General features: G+C 46.6%; 3 protein-coding genes across 3 annotated transcripts; 1 reads left to right on the forward strand and 2 right to left on the reverse strand.

The window, feature by feature from the left end:
* Positions 1-450: 450 nt before the first annotated feature.
* Positions 451-3,195, forward strand: LOC149315599 (uncharacterized). The gene is made up of 2 exons (XM_089518484.1): positions 451-1,174; positions 1,610-3,195. Exons 1-2 carry the CDS (start codon positions 578-580, stop codon positions 2,318-2,320), a joined length of 1,308 nt encoding a protein of 435 aa, XP_089374610.1. The 5' UTR covers positions 451-577; the 3' UTR covers positions 2,321-3,195.
* Positions 3,196-4,977: 1,782 nt separating this feature from the next.
* On the reverse strand, positions 4,978-7,124 carry LOC149315600 (uncharacterized). The gene is made up of 2 exons (XM_089518485.1): positions 6,615-7,124; positions 4,978-5,830 (listed from the first exon to the last, which is right to left on the reverse strand). Exons 1-2 carry the CDS (start codon positions 6,859-6,861, stop codon positions 5,307-5,309), a joined length of 771 nt encoding a protein of 256 aa, XP_089374611.1. The 5' UTR covers positions 6,862-7,124; the 3' UTR covers positions 4,978-5,306.
* A 2,528-nt stretch (positions 7,125-9,652) lies between these two features.
* On the reverse strand, positions 9,653-19,948 carry LOC149315601 (cathepsin Z-like). Its single transcript, XM_089518487.1, has 6 exons — positions 19,815-19,948; positions 17,027-17,190; positions 14,993-15,172; positions 14,467-14,617; positions 13,619-13,781; positions 9,653-10,125 (listed from the first exon to the last, which is right to left on the reverse strand). Exons 1-6 carry the CDS (start codon positions 19,946-19,948, stop codon positions 10,012-10,014), a joined length of 906 nt encoding a protein of 301 aa, XP_089374613.1. The 3' UTR covers positions 9,653-10,011.
* Between the last annotated feature and the right edge of the window lie 648 nt (positions 19,949-20,596).

Consider the following 20,596-nt stretch of genomic DNA (forward strand, 5'->3'; position numbering starts at 1 on the left):
AGATCTGTCAATCAAGTGACGTAGGTGGCGACGTAGGTGCTGACGCACCCGGAACAGACCGGGGATTTTTTTTGTTTTGTTTTGCTTTGGGTTGAAAGATTATGCGCATGCGTGCGTTATTTATTCACCCCGTTCTTTTCCCCTAGTGCTTTGTTCGCTTCGATTCATTTTCCGGACATTAACCGTCCCTTCCCCGGAAAGATTTCATTCTGATTGAATCTTCAACTTAAAAAAAAATACTTTAATTTTTGAAAACATATGCGCATGTGTGTGTTCTTTCCCCCCCAGTTCTTATTCAATCCCGTTTATGAACATTCACAGTTCCGCCTTCCCCAGAAATTTTGCATACATATCTCACCCTCCCCTTTTAACACGAAAAAATACATTATTTTCAATTTTGAAAGCTTATGCGCATGCACGCCGTTTCTTTCTCGTGAGGTTTCCCAATAGTCACGTGTCTTTTTTGTTTTTGTGTTGGTTTACATGTTTACTTCCGCTGGTGGCAATTGCCTCGCGACCACACATCTGCTGTCGCCATTTTGTCCGGCATTTGCAGTTCCAACAGTGAGAGCGGAAGATGCATCCCTTGTTGTATCTCATCCTGGCCCAACAAGCTATAATCAGGTCTGTTATTGCGTTGTTGCGGCGCAGGCATAGGCGCCTCCAACTGTTCCACTCTATGTTCGCTGCGAACAGGAGGAGGACGAGTAGGAGGCAGCACGGTCGCAGGAAGAGCAGCCTCGTGGTTGGTCGCCTTGCCCAGCAAACTGTAGCGACTGCGGGTGGGAGAGTTTCCCAATGTCTCCGGCCATTGCCCAGGAGGTGGTGGGTCTACCCACACGAGACGGACTTCTGGCCGAAGCTGTTATGCACCGTTTGGTCCGATGAAAAATGGATAGAGCATCTGAGGATGCCTAGGAGGCTTTTCCTGCTTATTGTCGAACAGCTGCGTCCGGAGATCTGCAGGGAGGACACCCGTCTGCGCTCCGCCATACCGGTGGAGAAGAGGGTGTCAATCGCACTTTGGATCCTGGCTAACCAGGGGTCCTATGGCACAGCGGCCACCCGGTTCGGCGTGGGGAAATCGACAGTGTGCTCCATTTTTATTTCTGTAGTCCTGGCTATAGAGAAAGTCCTCCTTCACAAGACAGTGTACCTCGGGGACCACAGGAAGGTATTTAATATTGCTATTGCTGCCACTGATTACACCCTTTAGGGTAGGGAAAAGTCTAGATGCATTATTAACAAATTGTGAGCAAACCTTGGCTTTAGGGTGGGGATACCATAAATGTTATTATTAACCTACTTGCAATTTTTCTCATAATATTGCTATGATTACTTCCCATTCTTTCCTGGGGCCTCAGCTCACTGCTGATTTGTGTAAGTCTTCCCTCCCCCCTTCTTGCAGATCTACTTGTATATTTTCCTGCTTTGCATATAATAGTAACTACAACAACACTAACCACAAAAGTTATTATCATTCAGCAATGGTTCTAGGTGGGGTGACACGCAATATCTTGTGTTTCTTTTACATACATGCAGGTTTGTTCCATGACTGCCGACCTTTAGCGTTACTGTGCTATTTACAGGTGTGCTGTTTCTATTCCAGATCATGGCAGGCTTCGAGGCTATGGGATTCCCACAAGTAATCGGGGCTGTTGATGGGTGCCACTGTCACATCATTTCGCCAGTGCGTCAGGGTGGGGAGTACATCAACCGCAAGGACACGTACAGCATGCTGTTGCAGGGAACAGTGGACCACACTGGACTATTCATCAATGTGTGCATTGGATGGAGCGGGACCTCACATGACGGCTTCGTTTTCCGCCACTCTTCCATCTACAAAACCATGCGTGCAGGCCTGTTTGTGCCAGGGAATCCTACTGTCACCATCTGTGGCAAGCAGGTGGGCCCACTGCTTATTGCAGATGCGGCATATGGGGTGAAAAACTGGGTCATGACCCCTTTCAAAGGCACTCTCCAGCCGCGCCAGGCCCTGTATATTCGCCACCTCAATAGAGCCAGGAACACAGTGAAACGTGCCTTCGGCCGCTTGAAGGCAAGATGGCGGTGTCTCACCGCACCATTGGAGCTGGCAGAGGAGAACGTTAACTCTGTCATAGTGGCATGCTGCGTTCTCCACAACCTCGTGGAGACTGGGGGGCGCATTTTGGAGGGGGCACCATCTCGGCCAAGGCGATTTGTGCTTAATGCTGCCAGTTTACGCAATGCAAACGCTGACCAGGAGAAATCAGAGGGTGAGAAGACAAGGGAGGCACTGGTGCAGTATTTCTGGAATTTAAAGCATCGGGTCCCTTGAACACAATGTTGTCTACCACCGCTGTTTTCTGTTTTTTGTCTTCACTGTTGCAAAAATAAAGGTTTGCCTTTGCTATCACTGTTTCCTTATGTTTTCCTTTTCTTCCCTGGAAACACAACATGCCATGAGCGTACAGCAAGATTGGGTGCGCGTGTTTAGGGATGTCATGACATTCACCCTGCATCTCCTTCTAGTGTTGGTGGGAGGGGGGAACTGTGAGAGCCATCACATGCCACGTTCAGTGGAACAAGCTTTGCACTCCAATTCAGTGGTGCAACTGTAGGTTATAGCTTGGTGGTGCATAAATCTCCTCCCATTACATTGTCTGCAGCTTTGCTGTGTTGGAACAGTGGAGGCCCAGACCACATGCACAGTTGTGCGTTTCGCTGGTTTAATAAGCCACACCATTTGTTCCCTGTCCCGTCCACTACCTGCTTCCCCCAACTTGCAATGCGCTGGCCTCGCATGGAGCACCCCAATACAGGTCACCAACAGTCATATAGTTTAGGTTGGGACACTGCTGTGAGCCAAAAAATAATGCTACAACGGCGAATAGTACAGAATGTGTCATGCAGAATTCTTAAGGAGGGAGCAGTCTGGTTTCCTGAATAGGAAACAAGATCCAACCCTTTCTTCATGCAAGCGTTTACACAACATGTGACTGCCTAACAACATTGACAATTTATGCGCATGCACGCTATGCGCATAGTTGTAGGCCGCCCTGGGCCACCGTAGAGGACGGGGAGTGATGTCACCGGCTGCACTCCTCCTCTAACGGCGCCAAGCTTGAGTTGACTACATTGTAACAAATTACCTGTGGAGCCCTCCAGCCATTGGCTAACAGGTGTAGGGCTACTTTTTGAAACTTTGGGCCCATGTGTGCGCAGAGTCTGTCCGTTGGGGGGGAAGATGGCGCCGAGGAGGCTCGCAAGGATCGAGCATTGGACGGCACAAGAAACCGACCTCCTGCTCGATTCTCTCGGCCGTACAGATGCGGGGTTGAGGCGGCTGATGCGATCCAGCAGCCACCCCAACCTCCATCTGTACGAGAGAGCCTCCCGGCACCTCGAAAGGCGCGGGTGGAGACGGCTTCCGGTGCAATGCCGGACCCGGTTCAAAAACCTGAAGGCTGCCTTCTTCAAGGCCCGGGAGATCGCCCAGGGCAGCCCCCCGCGACATGTCCGCCCGCCTTTCTACCAGAGGCTGGCGGACATGTGGCGGAGGGCTGGGCGGCCTGCAGCTCGGGAACGGAGGCCCCCGCCAGGTATGTGTCAAAAGTTTGGCTACCGGTGGGGTTGCGCAGTGGGGTTGCACAAGTATGGGGACGGAATGACTAATTGTGCGCATGATCCTTCCTTGAGACCTCCGTTTATTTTTTTTCAGCCCCCGCCTCTGATCGGGGAAGGCCAAGGAGGAGGAGGGGGTCCCGGCGCCGTGAGCCTTCCTCCTCGCCGTCTTCTGAAGAGGAAGAGGAGGAGGAGGGGGAAGAGGAGGAGGAGGAAGAGGAGGAGGAGGAGCCCGCCGTGTTGGGAGAGGAGGGAGAGCCCGAGGCACCTGCTGTCCGCAAGTCACCAGCGAAGGAGGAGGAGGCGGGGCAGATCGAAGGTACGTTGGATCAGGGAATGTCACGCAGGAGTTTGTTTTGGGAATTAGGTTGCAAAGGAAGAGGAAAACTAGACCGTGGGACACTATGTGGTCATCCACTCTGACCCTTCCAAGGGAGGTGTTATAGAAGCATATTTTGCTGTCAAGCCCCATTTCTGTTGGAGGCAATGGCAAAGCAGTTGCTACGAGGTATGTTAGGACGCCCCCACCACCCCCCACCCCCCGCGGCCGGTTAAACTGTTACACACCAAGCCAAGAGTAATGTGTACTTTACTATTCTGTCCTACCCAACAGCTGAAGAATCGCAGCCTGGACCGTCCCATGCTGCTGGGATCGCTGCAGCGGCACCACCCGCACTTTGTGAGTTGCCAACATGTTTGCTTTAGTTAATTCTTGTGATTTATGTCCTACAGTACTATTGGCGGGCAGCATGACTGCAGACAATTGTGCATGTATGTGTCCTGTCTATTCCTAGCAAGCTGACACATCAGTGTACATGTATGTTTTTTGTGTGGAGGAGTGCATGCCACAAAGCGGTTGCCACAAGCAGGGCAACACTGTGGCACATAAGTGTGTGAAAGGTTGCTGTTACATGTCTGCTAGACACATCATGTTAAGAGGAATAGTAGATAGAGTAGTTTTGGTGCTAGTGAATATGTGACTGGCACTTTGGGGTGAAGAGAGTGTTGACACATCTATTTGTTCTTGTTTGTTGTCTGCAGGGTACTCCAACATTCTGTTGCGAGTAGGGGCCCAAGACCAGAGGCTGGCCCTGATGGAGCAGAGGCTGTCCAGGCTCGAGGGCCTGGAACAGAGAGTGGAGAGGCTGGAGCGTGTCCTGCGCCAGCGCTGGCCGGAGGACTTTGAGGATGTGTAAATAGTGTATATATTGTGTATACATTGTAAATAAACAGTTTATATTTTTCGAAAGAATGTTTCCTTGTGGTCATTTTGCACTGCTACATGTCTGCTGGAGACATACATATTACACACAACTGAACATGTTTATAGAACATTGGTTTAATTAGGCCAACTCAAAACAACACACAGTACAAAGGCACATACATGTCCAGTCAGACTGTAAATGTGTGGTGTGTACTCACAGCCCAAGGACTAAGAGGCCAATACGTAATGTAAAACCATTACAACAATTTAACTCCTTAACAGGAAACATTCGTAATGTAAAACCATTACAACAATTTAACTCCTTAACATGAAACATTCGTAATGTTAAACCATTACAACCATTTAAGTCATAAACAGGATACACGTCAAATGTGGAACCATTATAACTAGTCAAGTAACTACTGTCATAAACAGTTAAACCAATGTAAACATTGGAAGCGAGGCAGATGTTATGTAACATGGTCCAAAACTTTATTCATGGGGACAGTGTTACTGGCTTCTTAATCTTGCGGATGGGCCTGGTACTTGGTCCAGGAACCGCACCCCCAGATGATGCTGTAGACCCTCCTTGAGACTCCTGCTGGTTGACAGAAGGGCCAGGAGGGGAATTACTTGATGGTTGCATGGAGCCCGGGGAACGCTTAAAGCGCTTCTTCCTAGGCATGCCAGTAACATTGCCTTGTGGACCCTGCGACTCCATCAGCTTGTACATTTTTTCCATTATCTGGTTGCTGGCCAGCAGAGCACCTGTGAGTTGCTGCATGCTCTCTCTGTCCTCTGCAATTAGTTGTGTCATGACGCCGAGTGACTTTTCTTCCCTGGCCTCATCTTTTTTACTCTCCTCCCTCAAAAAACCCAGAAGTGAGTTCATCTGGGCAGCTGACTGGGTGGCAATCTTTTCAAGGGCCGCAGTGGCAGAGTCCCTCACCTTCTTACGTTTAATGAGGGCCAATCTCTCGGCAGGAGTCATCACTGCAAGGGGGTTCATGATGGCACAAGCTGAAAGAGAAAAGGAATTTTAATAGGGAACTGTAAGTGGTGAAGCAGGAAGGCAAAGGAGGAAGACATTACCATGGGGGCCAGATATAGACCTGTGTATGCTGATATCCCATGAGGGCAAAACTTTACTATTGTTATTATTGTTGGAGGCCAAAACCATTGGCCATCCCAAGGCGGATGCCTGGCCATTAGCCAAGGTTTGCAGTGGGTTAATGGTACTGAAGCGACCACCCATTGTTTATGCCCTTCTACAAGCGGAAAACAATTAAGAAACCATTTCCACAGGTCCTACTCTCAAAGGGTGTCCCTTTTCCTGCCCTTCTAGCGGCTAGAGGAGAACAAGGGAAATATCAGGCTTTACAATAAAAACAATTACAGTTGAGGCTACCTCTATTCAGCAGTCCAAACTCAATTTCCATAACAAAAGTAAGGGTGGAAGATTTTGAATGGCATTCTCCAGTCTTTTAAATAGTAGGCACAGCCAGGGTTGAAAAGAAACCAGATATTCCAGTTTGGGGGGAGGGGGGGAAGGAAAATGGCAGAGTTGGGGGAACCCCAGATTTTTGAGTCTTGCCATGTGCTACCTCCATGGGTGATAAGGGGAAGCTCAGGTTGACCCGTGTTTGTGATTTTATGCCAAGATTACAGTGTTAATGAAGGTGCTGGTAGGATGCAATTAATGGAGGGGAGCCCATACATCGAATGTATTTTGAATACAGCCTATACACATAACATATGCAAAGCAGAAGCCGAAAGTGCATTCTGTCATCAATGGAGAACCTACCATTGCTTCCCGCCCGGGTTTGGGATTGGCTTCCGTTAGACCCCGAGCTGCTGCCCGCTGGTTCCTGCTGCTGCAGTTCTTGCACCAGGGTCTGCGGATCAATCTCCTGCAGCACCAGATTTATCTCCTGATCAGGATCCTGAGTAACAACAGTCTCTGTAATGCAGAGATGAAAATGCACAGTTAACCAGCCTTGCTCGGATGCCACAGGCACACGAACACATAGAAACGGTGTGCAGGGATTCATGAGCGGCTCTCCATTGCGGCGGCGGGCCACATAAGGGGGCCTGGCACACAGCGGAAACCGACTGCTCACATGGCAAAACACTAGTGCATATAATATGGAACAAATGCGCACATTCTTTCAAAACTTTTTGATAGAGGAAATTAGTATTGGCATGTTACCTTGGGAAAACAGATCCTGCGAGTCCGCCAAGGGATCCTGCGATTCCGCCAAGGGGTCCTGCTCCGGGATGGGTCTAGAGGGCCCTTCCCCCACCAGCTCGAGGCTCTCCCTGTCGTGGTAGGACACCTCCGTCTCATCTGACACCCGCTTTGCCTCCACGCTGGCATCGCCCGCTAATATTCTGCGCAGCTCGTGGAAGAATGGCATTTCTACCGCACCGCTTCCGCTCATTCTAGATTTTTGATACTCCTCCTTGAATTTTCTTTTCAATGCCTTGGATTTCGTGCGACATTCTTCCGCATTTCTGTCATGGCCCCTCCTCCGCATTTCTCCCGGATGATTTCCTGGCAGCCATCTCCGAAACGCCATGTGCTTGTGATCCCGCCATTGGTAAGGGTCGTGATGATCTTACCAGGTCGAGGTTCAAAACAGCAATGGCGCCAAGCCCCAAAAAAGGGGGAGTGGGCAAATTTGAAAATGAGGGAGGTCCGGGGCTGGCATCGCCCACCTGGCAGGTTACAAGCCTCGCCATTGGCTGGGCAGCCAATAGGTGCCCACCAGGTGACCCAAAACTGGGGTTAGGTCACATCCGCCGTCTGCTTGGGGGAGGTGCCACTGAGGACGAGGGATAAGGGGCGAAAGGTTAATGGTCAAGTTTCTGGGCATCCACCCACAACCTGGCATGGCATTTAGTCATGGCGCTCGCAGGAGTGGCGGCCAACATGTAGAACAACACATTGCACTTTTGGGAAAACAGAGGGGGGGCGGGTTTCAGGGGCCCATTACATGTCCCAGGGTGGTAGTGGTACTAAAGTCCACAAAAGAGGGGGGGGGGAAAGGTGTGATACAACTGACAAAACACCCCCCGATTGAAGCGCCCCATTAATATGAAACTGTGCGCATATTCTATCAAAACAGCATTCCAACCAAAAAAAAAATTCCTAGGAGACGGGAATGGAATGCTAATCACAAGGGAAGGAGAGGTGGGGCAAAGGGTGCACAGTAACCAGTTGAGAGAGGAGAAAGGGTAGCGGACTGCCGGCCAGACAGCCATCTTTCAGCGCCCCCAAAGACGCACATCGGCGCGCATAATTTGTCAAAGCGGCTGCTTAAACAAAAAAAAATAGTTGATGGTGGGAGCCGGCTACAGCGACACGGACATGTGAAGGAGAGCGAGGGCCGACCGTGGGTGCACAGTTACCGGCCGGGGAGAGAGGGAGAAGGGTGTAGTTTCACCTGCGAACCCCTATGGCACGAATTGGAGAGGCGCGTCTGTGCGCTTAATTTGTCAACGCAACAGTAGTTAAAAAAAAAATTATCCGGGGGGAGCCTGGTATGGATAGCGACGAGGCATAAGAGGGGATGTTCGTTTCGGCCAGAAATGCCCACCGCCCGACCTGTCCCTTCTCCAGCCATTGATTTGAACGTGGGCGGGAAGGAGTCGTCTGCGGCTGCGCAACATAGCGCTCGAGAGTGAGGGGGTCATGAGGGGCGGGCTCTACTGCCCACCCACAGCAACCTGGCCCTCCCCCTGCGACTGCCCCGATCACGACCGGGGCGAAGTTCATATTTCCAGGAACCGTTTTTTTTAAAAAAGTAATGGTTTATAACCCGGTTTCAAAAAACCCGCGCCAGGGGCCATTTAACACGGAACGGGTGTGCAAGCCCCGGATTCGCTTGTGTGAGATTCGGGGTGAGTAGGAACTTCACCTGATTGAATCGGTTTCAGAACCGATTTTTTTTGTAGTGTGAATAGGCCCTTTGATAAAGAGGCTAGAACGATTCCCAAACTTTAGTCCTCCAGGTGTTTTGCACTTCTACTCCCAGAAGCCCCAGTCAGCTTGGCCAACAATCAGGAATTTTGGGAGCTGACATCCAAAATATCTGGAAGAGCAAAATTTGGGAACCACTGGGCTAGATGAACCAAAGGTACGACTCAGGATAAGACAATACAAGAGATAGCCAGAGCAAGATAAGAAGAGCTCCTCAGTCCAAGGTTTCGGACAAAGAAGAATTCAGTTAAACAAAAAGAAAAGGTGATTGGATTTTTTGAAAGAAAGAGGTGCTGGACTCTGGAAGGGTGTGTTTCAGGACTAATCAAAAGTTTACACAAGAGTTTTGGGCTCTCAATGGCCAACTGATATGAGGTCAGAGAGAAAACTGCAGCAAGATACAGGAGATTTGTGGCTTCTGTGTTTTCAAGAGTTTCTGACCTCAAGTCAGATATGGCCACCATGGCTTCTTGTGCACATCAATGGAAGCTGGTTGGTGTCTCACCTTGCAACCCAGGGATGTGCAAATGCAACATGTCCTGTAACCAATGGTTCTTCCCCCACCCTTATCCTCTGCAGCCCACATAGACTGTAAAATTAAATAAATCAGCCAACCCAGAAGTGGCCAGAAGTCTGCTTTTGGTTTTAAAAACAGGAATTTTGACATTAAATAATGAAGGTGGTCATACAACCTCTATTATCATGACTACCATTTTGTTTATTTCTTCATACCCTCCATTTTTCCCAGCAGTGGGATGCAAGATGCCTTATAAAATTTAGAACAGATATAGATTTTAAAAAGTCTCTGCAAAAAGGTACATATGCAAATATATAATTAAAAGCAATTTAAAATGTATCCATGAAAAAGCAAGAATTAAAAATAGAACAGCACACACACAAAAAGTCTTCAGCTGCTGACAGAAGGACCCTAGCTTATCCTCTGTAAGAAGAGTGGTCCAGAAAATTAGAGTAGAAAGTAAAAAAAAATCTCTTTTCCATATTCTCATCAGACATGTCTATGGGAGTGGTGTCACTGAAAGAAGGACTTCCTCGGAAGATTTCAAAGCCCAGGCAGGCACACATGAGAGAATGGACTCAGTTAGGTTACCATTCCTGAGTCCATAAGTAAATTGATTTATCTGTTTGAAGAGAAGAAACAACCAGCTGGCAGTGTCCTTGCATTCCAAAACCACAATTGCAAACTGAACTGCATACAAACTCAGGAAACAATTGGGTCTCCATAAGAGCATTTTTCTTCAATAGCGAGGTTGTAGTCTGCTCCTTTTCCCTCTTTATATGCGCTAGTCACAATTCTAAACCAGCCTTGTTCACCCTGCAAGATATTAAGTGGCATTAGTTATATAGGCATATCATAATGAACTTGGCTTCAGCTACCTTTTCTCTCTTACGCAGAGCTTGGAAACTTTACATTTTTTGGACTACAGCTCCCAGAAGACTCCAGCTATCATGGCCTACCATGTACCTGATGCCTTACAGAATAAAATAAGCAAAACAGAAAAAAAACAAAAAGAAGCAAATTATAATAATATTCAGAACCAAAAACAATGCAAACTCATAAGTCCTGAGAAGTTTATAGTCTAAAATAGCAAAGTGTGTGTATATGGAAAGTGAAAACAAAGAAAGCTACAGCAGCAAAACTTCTGGATCTCTGAAGCCAAAGAGGGTCTCAATGGATAAACCAGCCTTGTCCCCCAACCTAACTCCTCCCAGGTTTTTGGGATAAAAGTTCCAGTATTACCAATAATTGGCTATTCTGGCTGGAGTCCAAAATATCTGGCAGGATCAGGTTGATGAAGTGTGGTGTATATGTGTCTGCGCCTACAAGTCACCTGTTGACTTATGGCGACCGCATGGATGTCATAGGGTTTTCATAGGCAAGGAATACTCAGAGGTGGTTTTGCCAATTTCTTCCTCTGAAATACAGCCTACAGCACCTAGTATTCATTGGCGATTCCCCAACCAAGTACTAACCAGGGCTGACTCTGCTTAACTTTTAAGATCAGAGGGTATCTAGTATCTTTAGGGTGCAGACAAAACTAGTGGTCTCATTCAATGCAAGGCAGCTTCCTATACACCATCCTGGCCATGATTTGTTCCCTTTGCAAGTCTCTCTTAACACCTCTGCTCATGCAATTTCAAAACTTTTTCACTAAAACTCTTGTACAGCTCTTAGTATTCTTTATTCTCTTTCTCTTTAGACCAGTCCTTTACATCTGAAGAGGATGGAAATCTGTGGCATAGCAGCTCTGCTGGCTCAAAGGGACCAGAACATCACGAGGAGAGCAACCTTTCCATGTTTTCATGTTACTAGTACTCCCTTTGCCTTTAACTGTCCTTCTTCCACTGAGAGTGAGGCACTAGTAATTAACTAAAGCACCTGAAGATCTGGCATAGTTTTGGGTGCAATCTCTGAACATCATGGTGAACAAGGGGGCTTTTGATTCTGACAATCCAAATGCATCCTCAATGTTTTCACGGAAAAATCTGCTCAGGGCTTGATAGCTGGCAAGATCAGTTTCTGCAGTACCTTGATTCCCAGAAACATTTTTGTGGGTATATCATGGGGGCCTCCAGAGTACAGTTGGCAACTCGATGGCAGAGAACATTTCTGCCACATCCTTTTGTGAGCCTTTGAATTTTGAGGGGAATTTTGCCTTAGTTGTTTTAAAATCAGTGTGGTGTAGTGATTGGAGTGTTGGACTAGGACTCCAGAGACCAGGGTTCAAATCCATGCTGGGCCATGAAAACCAGCTGGATGGCCTTGAGCAAGTCACACTCTCTCAGCCTCAGAGGAAGGCAATGGCAAACCCCCTCTGAACAATCCTTGCCAAGAAAACCTTAGGGTCACCATAAGTCAGAAATGACTTGAAGGTACAGAACAACAACACATTTCAAAACTAGCTTCTACATTTTACAATGGAGATTATCGCACTGCGTTCTGAGAACGTTCCTATCATCACGTGATGAGAACGTTCCTGGAACAGATATTACTGCATTAGTAAACTAGAACGTGATCAGAACGTGATCAGAACTGCATTTTACCGCACAGCGATTCCTGAAACCATTCCGAGAACATATTCCACCAAGGCCGCCTCCGTCTCCTGATTGGCTGAAAGAATGACAGGCAGGGAGGCAGGAAAGCAAGCAGGCGAGCGACTGCAGTGAGGGAAGGGGGGTGTGTGAGAGAGAGAGGGGGGAAAGGAGAAGGGAGGGAAGAAGGAGTTATCGGGAGGAAGGCAGGGAGAAAGAGAAATGAGGAGAGATGAGCCTTGCAAGTTACATCCCAAACCTCCTTTGCAAGGCTGGGAAGAAGGAGGAGCTCCATGCAGGTCTCTTCAAGCCGAAGAAAAGCAAGTTGCCAGGGAGGGGACTGGGCCAAGGGCAGAGCCCCGGCAGCCATAGCAGCTCTTTAAACCGGTTAGAAAAGAAGAGTCCTCTGCTGTCATCCCAATTCCCCATTTTGGCTGCTTGTCAGCCTTTTGCCTCCTGTGTGTGTGCGCATGTAATGTGTGCCTTCATAGAATCATAGAATCATAGAGTTGGAAGAGACCACAAGGGCCATCCAGTCCAACCCCATTCTGCCATGCAGGAAATCACAATCAAAGCATCCCCAACAGATGGCCATCCAGCCTCTGCTTAAAGACCTCCAAGGAAGGAGACTCCACTACACTCTGAGGAAAGAGTGTGTTCCACTGTCGAACAGCCCTTACTCTCAGGAAGTTCCTCCTAATATTGAAGTGGGATCTCTTTTCCTGGAGCTTGCATCCATTGCTCCGGGTCCTAGTCTCCGGAGCAGCAGAAAACAAGCTTGCTCCCTCATCAATGTGACATCCCTTCAAATATTTAAACAGGGCTATCATATCACCTCTTAATCTTCTCTTCTCCAGCCTAAACATCCCCAGCTCCTTAAGTCGTTTCTTGTAGGGCATGGTTTCCAGACCTTTCACCATTTTAGTCACCCTCCTTTGGACACGCTCCTTTTTGAATTGTGGTGCCCAGAACTGGACACAATATTCCAGGTGGGGCCTGTGAGCTTCCCTCCCCGCTTTAATTCTTGTCTGGCTCTTTGCTATGGAATTCTGGGAGTTGTTTGCTTGCTTTTGTGTGTTGCTCCAAACAGAGGAGCTTTTGTGGGTTCCTTCCTGGAGGGAAGGAGGAGAAGGTCCTGGGCATCCCTGCCATCCTTGCCTCCTGCAGGCTGCCAGCACAGGAGCCCCGCTGGACATGACACTAGAGGCCCCCGCAGAAGCAGCCAGACCCTCTCCCTCTTGCTCTCTGCTCTGGCCCCCCTGTTTCCCTCTCTCTTTCTCTCTCTTTCCCTTCTTTCCTCTTCTCTCACTTGTCCCAACTTTCCTCCCTTCCCTCCCTCCTTCTTTCCCCCCTCACACACACACACCTTCCCTCACTGCAGTCGCTTGCCTGCCTGCCTCCCTCCCTGCCTGTCATTCTTTCAGCCAATCAGGAGACGGAGGAATGAGAGAACGGATTTGAGAACAGATAAGAATATCGCACATACCTCTGTTGAAACGTTCTCATCACGTTTCAGCTCTCTGGGAACACATTCATATCTGTACCCTCCTGGAACACATTTGGAACACATTTAAGCGTTCTGAGAACCCGATTGGAACACATACGTGCGGTATACTCAAATGCGTTCCGTTCTCATCACGTGATGAGAACGGTCTCAGAACGCAGTGCGATAATCTCCAATGTTATACTCTCCTCCTGCCTCAGGAATCATCAGAAAATGAGAGAGAGAAAGAGAAATGGATCTTGTCTGGAGCATTTGTCTCCTGCTTACTTACCCAGGGCTCACCCCAAGAATTCCGGACAATCCAGTATTCTGTTCCATTTTCCAACCCCCAGCCAGCAATGGAAACAACGTGGTTTGTAGAAGGTGAGGGGTTATATTCTGCATAAAGTCCTCCAGTGTATGCATGCAGCTTTGGTGTGCACATGATTGAACAACTGTTGAAATCAAATGATATTAAAAATACTAGTCAAAATCAGCAGGTTCCTTTATCAGTCCTGAAGTCAACTTGCAATTGTTTCAGATTCCCAATCTAATTCTAAAATATACACAGTTTCTGATCATTTATTATACAAAATTATGCAGAGTTGGATGAAATAGTAGTTTGGATATTCCCTTGAGATCAGTTGGTGTTTCTATGGGATCAAAAATGCTGTCCTATATGGCTCTACTCAAAGGTAAGACCTATTGAGTTCTGGACTTACTCCCAGGACATAGGAATAGAGCAACCAAGGATAGAATAACCAGGACAAACACTATCCCAACAAATCTTTTGTGTTTTGCCAGTGAGGTTACTTTTTTTAAAAAAAAGTCAGCCAATGTATCATATTGGGACAAAAAAAATGTGCAATGTCATTTTTGGGAGACCATGATGCATCAAAGCAGAATTTTAATCTGGACATCAGCAGGTTAGCCCAGTTCACCATGGCACTAGAATTCTCATTGAAATCAGGAAATTCAAGAAGTGTATCTTGACCCTCACCTTCAATACTCTTGGAGGTCAGAAAACACAACACAACTTGCTCAATGCAAGAGGCCTTTTTGGTTGGTCTTAATGCAAGTAAGTCAAAGATAATAGCAATATCTGCTAAAGATTCTCTGACAGATTGGAATACTTTTTACCTGATAGGACCATTTTCATAGATTTCTGCCATCATTTTTTCTCGCCCACTGACATGGCCATAATCTGCCACTTTCCAGAGAGTATAGTTCTGTATCACATGACATTGTCCAAAAGTAACACAAGTGCCACATTGGTTAAACTTTTCACATGCTGCAAAATAAATGAACAGAAAAGTTTATCAAGACAGTTTGATAATGTCCATCTTGCAACAAAATTTATTTCATTAAGCTTCATTGAATAAAAGTTGGTGTTGTGACATATCCATTTGTTTTATTAACTCTACCCTGCTTTGCGAAATAAATTTCCCAAAGCTTCTTATGTTAAAGCAAAACAAAAAGTAAATACAAAATTAAAACAAAAATTAAAAGCACACGCAACAAAAGCAAAGAAAAAAACCTAGAAGACGTAATCACAAAGCAGCTTCCAGAGTAGAAGCATCATCAAAACCCAATTAAAAATGGAAAGCAGAAGGAACGTGATCACCTTCATGTGAGAAGGTGGCCATTGTAATTTGACCTCACATACCTTGGTCTTTAGCTTGGTAATTGTTGCATGTCTCATCTGGGATTCCATGGTTGTGTGCATAACTCCAGACAAGACTGTGGTCCCCACCGTGACAGCTCCCAGCCCCGGCACAGTCAATAACATGCTGAACAGAGAGGAAAGCTGAGGGCCAGGCACCTTTCCTCTTGATGTTGATGCGATCTGAGGAAGAATAAAATGGTACGGTCAGGGAAATGGTGTGGGAGGGAGGCGTTACATATTCCTTTTCCCCTAACAATAACTTTCAAAAGGTTATGGTTCATCGAAGGAAACTGGTAATTGCCTCCACTGCTGACTGACACAGGCACACACATACAATTTTGCACCTGATACTGATTAGTAGGATATGGAGTTCTTGTAAAAAGCTAAAATCTACTAAAATCTTCTACTGTAGGTCAGGTGCCTTTTCAGTCATTTCTTTCTCCTTGCTACAGATCCATACCCTCCAACTGTGCTGATTTGGCAGGAACAGTCCTGTTTAATTCTTTGTCCTTTCACTTTTTCGGCTGCTTCCAAAATGTCCAAATTTCTCTCTCTTCCTCCCACTTTCCCCTTTCATCCTGGTTTACATCAGTTGTGGCATACTGAGTTTAAAAAGCTGGTTATGACCTATAAAGCTCTATATGGCTCAGGTCCAGGCCATATCTCCTGTATGTACAGGCCTGGGCTCTGAGATCTTCAGGAGAGGCCCTTCTCTCAGTCCCACCACCATTGCAAACACAGTTAGTGGGGACACAAGAGACAGACTTCTCAGTGGTGTCCCCTAGACTGTGGAACCCCCTTCCCAGGGAGAACAGAATGGCCCCCTCCTTATTGTCCTTCCGCCAGCAGACTAAGACCTTCCTGTTCAGACAGGGATTTAAAACAGAAAAAAAATTAATGAACATCCTGTGGGGGGTTGTATTATTTTAAAGTGTATGGTTTTAAAGTGTTTTATCCTTTTTAGTTGTATTCTGTTTTTAAACAAATGATCTGTTTTAATATTGTAATAATTTAATTCAATTTTAATTGTCACTTTTGTAGGTTTTTAATTGTAGTGTGCTTTTAGGCTGTAAGCCGCTTTGAAAATGGGAATTAAATAAATATAATGATAATGATAATGTGCACAAGAAACTTTTACTCAATTAGGGGGCAGTACAGATGGGTGGCTGGAAGCCGCCCCTTTCTGCCCCGGGTCGATGCTGCAGCAGCTGCCGCACATTGTGGCACCGACCCACTCCCTAAAAGCTGCTGCTCTGAGCAGCTTCCTGAAAGGGCCGTCATAGGCGCGCTTGCATGCCATGATGACACCCTTTCTGGCCAGCGCTTGGGCGTTGCATGGCATGGACGTCATCATTGTGTACGCTTTGTGGATGGGCGCACTCCATGATAGTGGCAGGGCAGCAGGACTAGAGCTCGGAGCATGTGAATGGTCTGCCATAGTTCAGCTCTAGTACATGATCAGGTCGGCACACAGTGCTGGTCTGTACTGCCTCTAACTCAGGATGGGAAAGGAGAGAGCAGAATGTTGTCCTTCCCAGTAGACTCAGGCCAAAGCAAACTGCTGCAGCCCCTCTTCGCTTGTGTGTTCTTTTTCATTAATATTTGCCATCTTGACTACACTTTGATGTTGCTTGGCCACATGTGTCCCAATCCCCACTGCTTGCTCAATATGATCCTCGGCTTCTTCAGCCATTCCACTTTGCTCTTAAAATATTCACCTACTGCAGAAGTGAACAGGAGGATTTTAAGCGTTTTAGGCCAGGTAGAGAGCTTCATGGCTTAACTCCATGCTCCCAAAAAGGTTGTGGAGCTGAGGCACCTTCCTCCTCCCAAATACCCACAACATCTTCTCCATCACACATGGCAAGCCATAGCTAATGAATGAAGGCAGATTTCAAAAAACAATTTGGGAACTGCCACACAGGTAAGAAGCAATGAAAGAAAACCTATGCATTCCCCTAGGGCTATGTGTATCCTGCAGAACAAGAACAGTCGTCGTCTCTGGTAGCCCACTTGACTACCACTTGGCCATACCTGCTAAGGCACTGGTGCTTCCATGAGCCCAACAGGATCCACAGTACTGAGGGATATGTTGGTTGCGTGTGGCGCTCACATAATTGACACCTTTTACATTTCTCCAGTCCCAGGTCTTGGGCAACGCAGAGATGTCCAAATATTCATGGGGGCGAGGATAGGTTCTGTTTGTCAGAAAAGGATAAACAGATTAAATCTTGGTGAGTAGGCTCCTGTTTCTGAATGTTCTGTTTATTTCATTTATGTACAACCCTAGAAGGAGCTGAAAGCAGCCTGCATGCTTCTCCCCTCCCCACTTTATTCTCACAACAGCCCTGCAAGGTAGGTGAAAATAAAAGAGAGCAACTAGTCCAATGTCACCCAGATCTCTTTAAGGAGAAGAAGAGATTTGACTTGTGGCCTCACCATTCCTAATCTAACACACTGCAGCCTCATCTGTACTGCAGGATTAATGACATTTGATCCATATTTTTAACTGCAATGGCTCAATGCTATTGAATTCTGGGATTTGGCATTTTGTGAGATATTCATCCTTCTCTATCAGAGAGCTCTGTTGCCACAACAAACTATAAATCCTAGGTTTTCATAGCACTGAGCTATGGCATTTAAAGTGGTGTCAAACTGCATTATTTCTGCAATGCAGTTGCAGCCTCCCATCTACCACTAACCCCAGAGACAAGAAGTCTATCTTATCTGGAGTGAAAGAGACTGGGAGAAGATATTCTGATTCAAGGCTGGGGAACCTTTGATCCTCCAGATGTTTCAGATTTCTACACTCAGAATCCTCATCCAAAGGTAAGGGATTGTGGGAATTGTAATCTGGAGGGCTAACAGTTCCCCACTCCTGCTCCTATCATCACCACTATCTTGGCTTAATCTTTGCTCTTTGTTGCAACTGCATGACTGCTCATCATGTGACATTTACATTGTGTCTAAGCAGTCCTGTGATCACCTATGAGGCCAATGTTCCTTCAGGTCTCTTGTGAGTTAACAGCACACTTTGAACCACAGGAAGGCTGGACCTGCTTCCCTGTTTCTGTTGCAAAACTGCCAACGAAAATGCTTAGATTAACTAGCACAAGGAACATTTGGGAGGCGGGATTGACACTTGTAAATGGACAGAATAGAAGAGGGGTGTTGAAATTTATAGGCATTAGCATGGAATCTCAGCTTTAAGACGTTGATATTTTGGACTACATCTCCCACTGTTTCCTAGCCAGTGTGGCCATGGCCATGCTTGCTAGCTATTCTAAGGAGTTGTAATTTTGGGGGGAAAACACTTTTACAATATATACTATTAGCCAACAGTGGTCCCCAAACTCTTTAATCTTGTCTAACAATCTTTGCATGCTCCCCCCTTGCCAATTTCTTGATAACAGATGCATGCCTCAAAGAGATTACAGCTTCAATGGGATGAGTTTACTAGAGGTAATAGGTTAGGAAGAGAGGACATACTTTGCATGCAGAAGATCCCAGGAGACAAGTGGGCAAGAGACTGCAAGCCCTATGAAGGTATCCAAAGGCCACATCGTGGAATCATCGAGTTGAAAGAGACCCCCAAGGGCCATCCATTCCAACCCCCTGCCATGCAGGAATACACAATTAAAGCACCCCAAAAGATGGCCATCCAGCCTCTGTTTAAAAACCTTCAAAGAAGTAGACTCCACCACACTGGCAGTATGAGTTTTTTTAGACTTCAGTCTACTTCCTCAGATGAGTTTTCTGTGTCTGAGAGTCTGTGACCCATCCAAGGTCACCCAGTGGGTTTCCATAGCCAAGTAGGGTATCAAACCCTGATCTCCAGAGTCATAGTCCAATGCTCAAACCACTACGCTATGCTGGCTCTCCCAATTTGTCAATACCCTTGTTGAATTCTGGTGCCCAGAACTGAACATAATACTGTAGGTGAGTTCTGACCAAAGCAGAATATATTTTTACCATTACTTCCCTTGATCTGGACATTATAGTTCTCTTCCTGCAGACAAAAACTGCATTGGCCTTTTTACCCTTCTGCATCATATTGTCGACTTATGCTAAGATCTTCTAAGACCCATAGATCCTTGTCATGCAAACTGCTGTGACATCAGCCATCCTATATTCATACACCTGACTTTTCCTAACTAAATGTAATACAGTACCTTTCATTTGAGAGCCATGGTGGTGTAGTGGTTTGAGCACTGGATTATGATGCTGGAGACTAGGGTTTGATTCCCCACTCAGCCATGGAAAATTACAGGGTAACCTTGGGCGAGTCACACACTCTCAGCCCCAGGAACCCTTGTGATAAGTTTGCCTTATGGTTACCATAAGTTCAGAAATGACTTGAAGGGACATAACAATAACAAACTTTTCATTTATCACTGTTGAAAATTACTCTGTTTAGGTTGCTTGGAATTCTGATTCTGTCTTCTGATGTGTTATCTACCCTTCTACCTTAGTATCATCTACAAATGTGATGATGCCCTCTATTCCTTCATGCGTGCATTTAAAAGGATGATGAACAACACCGAGGCCAGAATAGAGCTCTGTGGCACTCTGCTCATCATTGAAAAATGAGACCTGAAACACTCGTATTTGCTATATCTATCCCATGGCCCTGTCTCTGGCCTCTCCATTCTACCCCATGCATCTGAGGAAATAAACTTAAGTCTACAAAAGCTCATGCTATCAGCTTCTTGCTTTCAGTTAGTCTCCAAGGTGCTACAAGATCCCTTGGCATGCTATATCTTATAAGCCTCCCCCCCAAAACTCCACCCTGACTTCCTACCCATCATCCACTGTTTCTTACCTGAGGGAGGGGGATTCACCTGGTAGTGGCTTGTGGCAGCTCTGCCCTTCCTTGAAGAAGATGTTGGCACCCAGGGAAACACCTAGAAAGGATGTTAGGAAGAGGAGAACCAAACGGAGAACATATCCCAACATGATGCTACTAAAAAGGCTGTTTTGGTGTCTTCCTTCTCACTTGAACTCCACTCTCCTTCTTGTTTAGGCTGCCTGGTTTTTAAGGTTGAGGAGAAAAGTCAAAAAGCCAATAAAAAGAATTGGGTGTGTGTAGAAGTGGACTGGATTGACTAGGTTGGGCAAAATTTTAGACAGCTGGAATCCCACAACCTGTAAGATAAAATTGCAGCTGGGCCAAGTGAAAGAAATGTCCCCAGCTCCTCCATTCATCCCAATCTTATCTGCAGTAAAAATGGCAGTGATAAGAAATTAAATAGGCACGTACTGCACTTTCATCATACTTGACACATCCTGGGTGAGGCAGTCCTCTCGCTTTGTCAGACTGTAGGGTAGTTTATCTAACTGAGGGGACATCCTAAAGAAGGAAAAAGTGGGGGTGGACTCAGACCTTCTTGCTTTTTATATGGAGACACTGCAATTGACCCACCATCCAATAACAGGTTGCAGTCCGATGCGATCCCAAGTACCCCAAAATATGTTCAGGCAAAGCACTGCCTCTGAAGCCACGGCTGGTACAAAATGCAGCTGCCCAGGTGCTAGTGGGAGCCTAAGGGTGCATCTACCCTGTAGAAATAATGCAGTTTGACACTGAGATTGATTTCTGTAGTG

This window comes from Sceloporus occidentalis, unplaced genomic scaffold (genome assembly GCF_023333645.1).
Source record: "Sceloporus occidentalis isolate IW3139 unplaced genomic scaffold, rSceOcc1.0.p SCAF_3, whole genome shotgun sequence".
NCBI classification, from domain to species: Eukaryota; Metazoa; Chordata; class Lepidosauria; order Squamata; family Phrynosomatidae; genus Sceloporus; species Sceloporus occidentalis.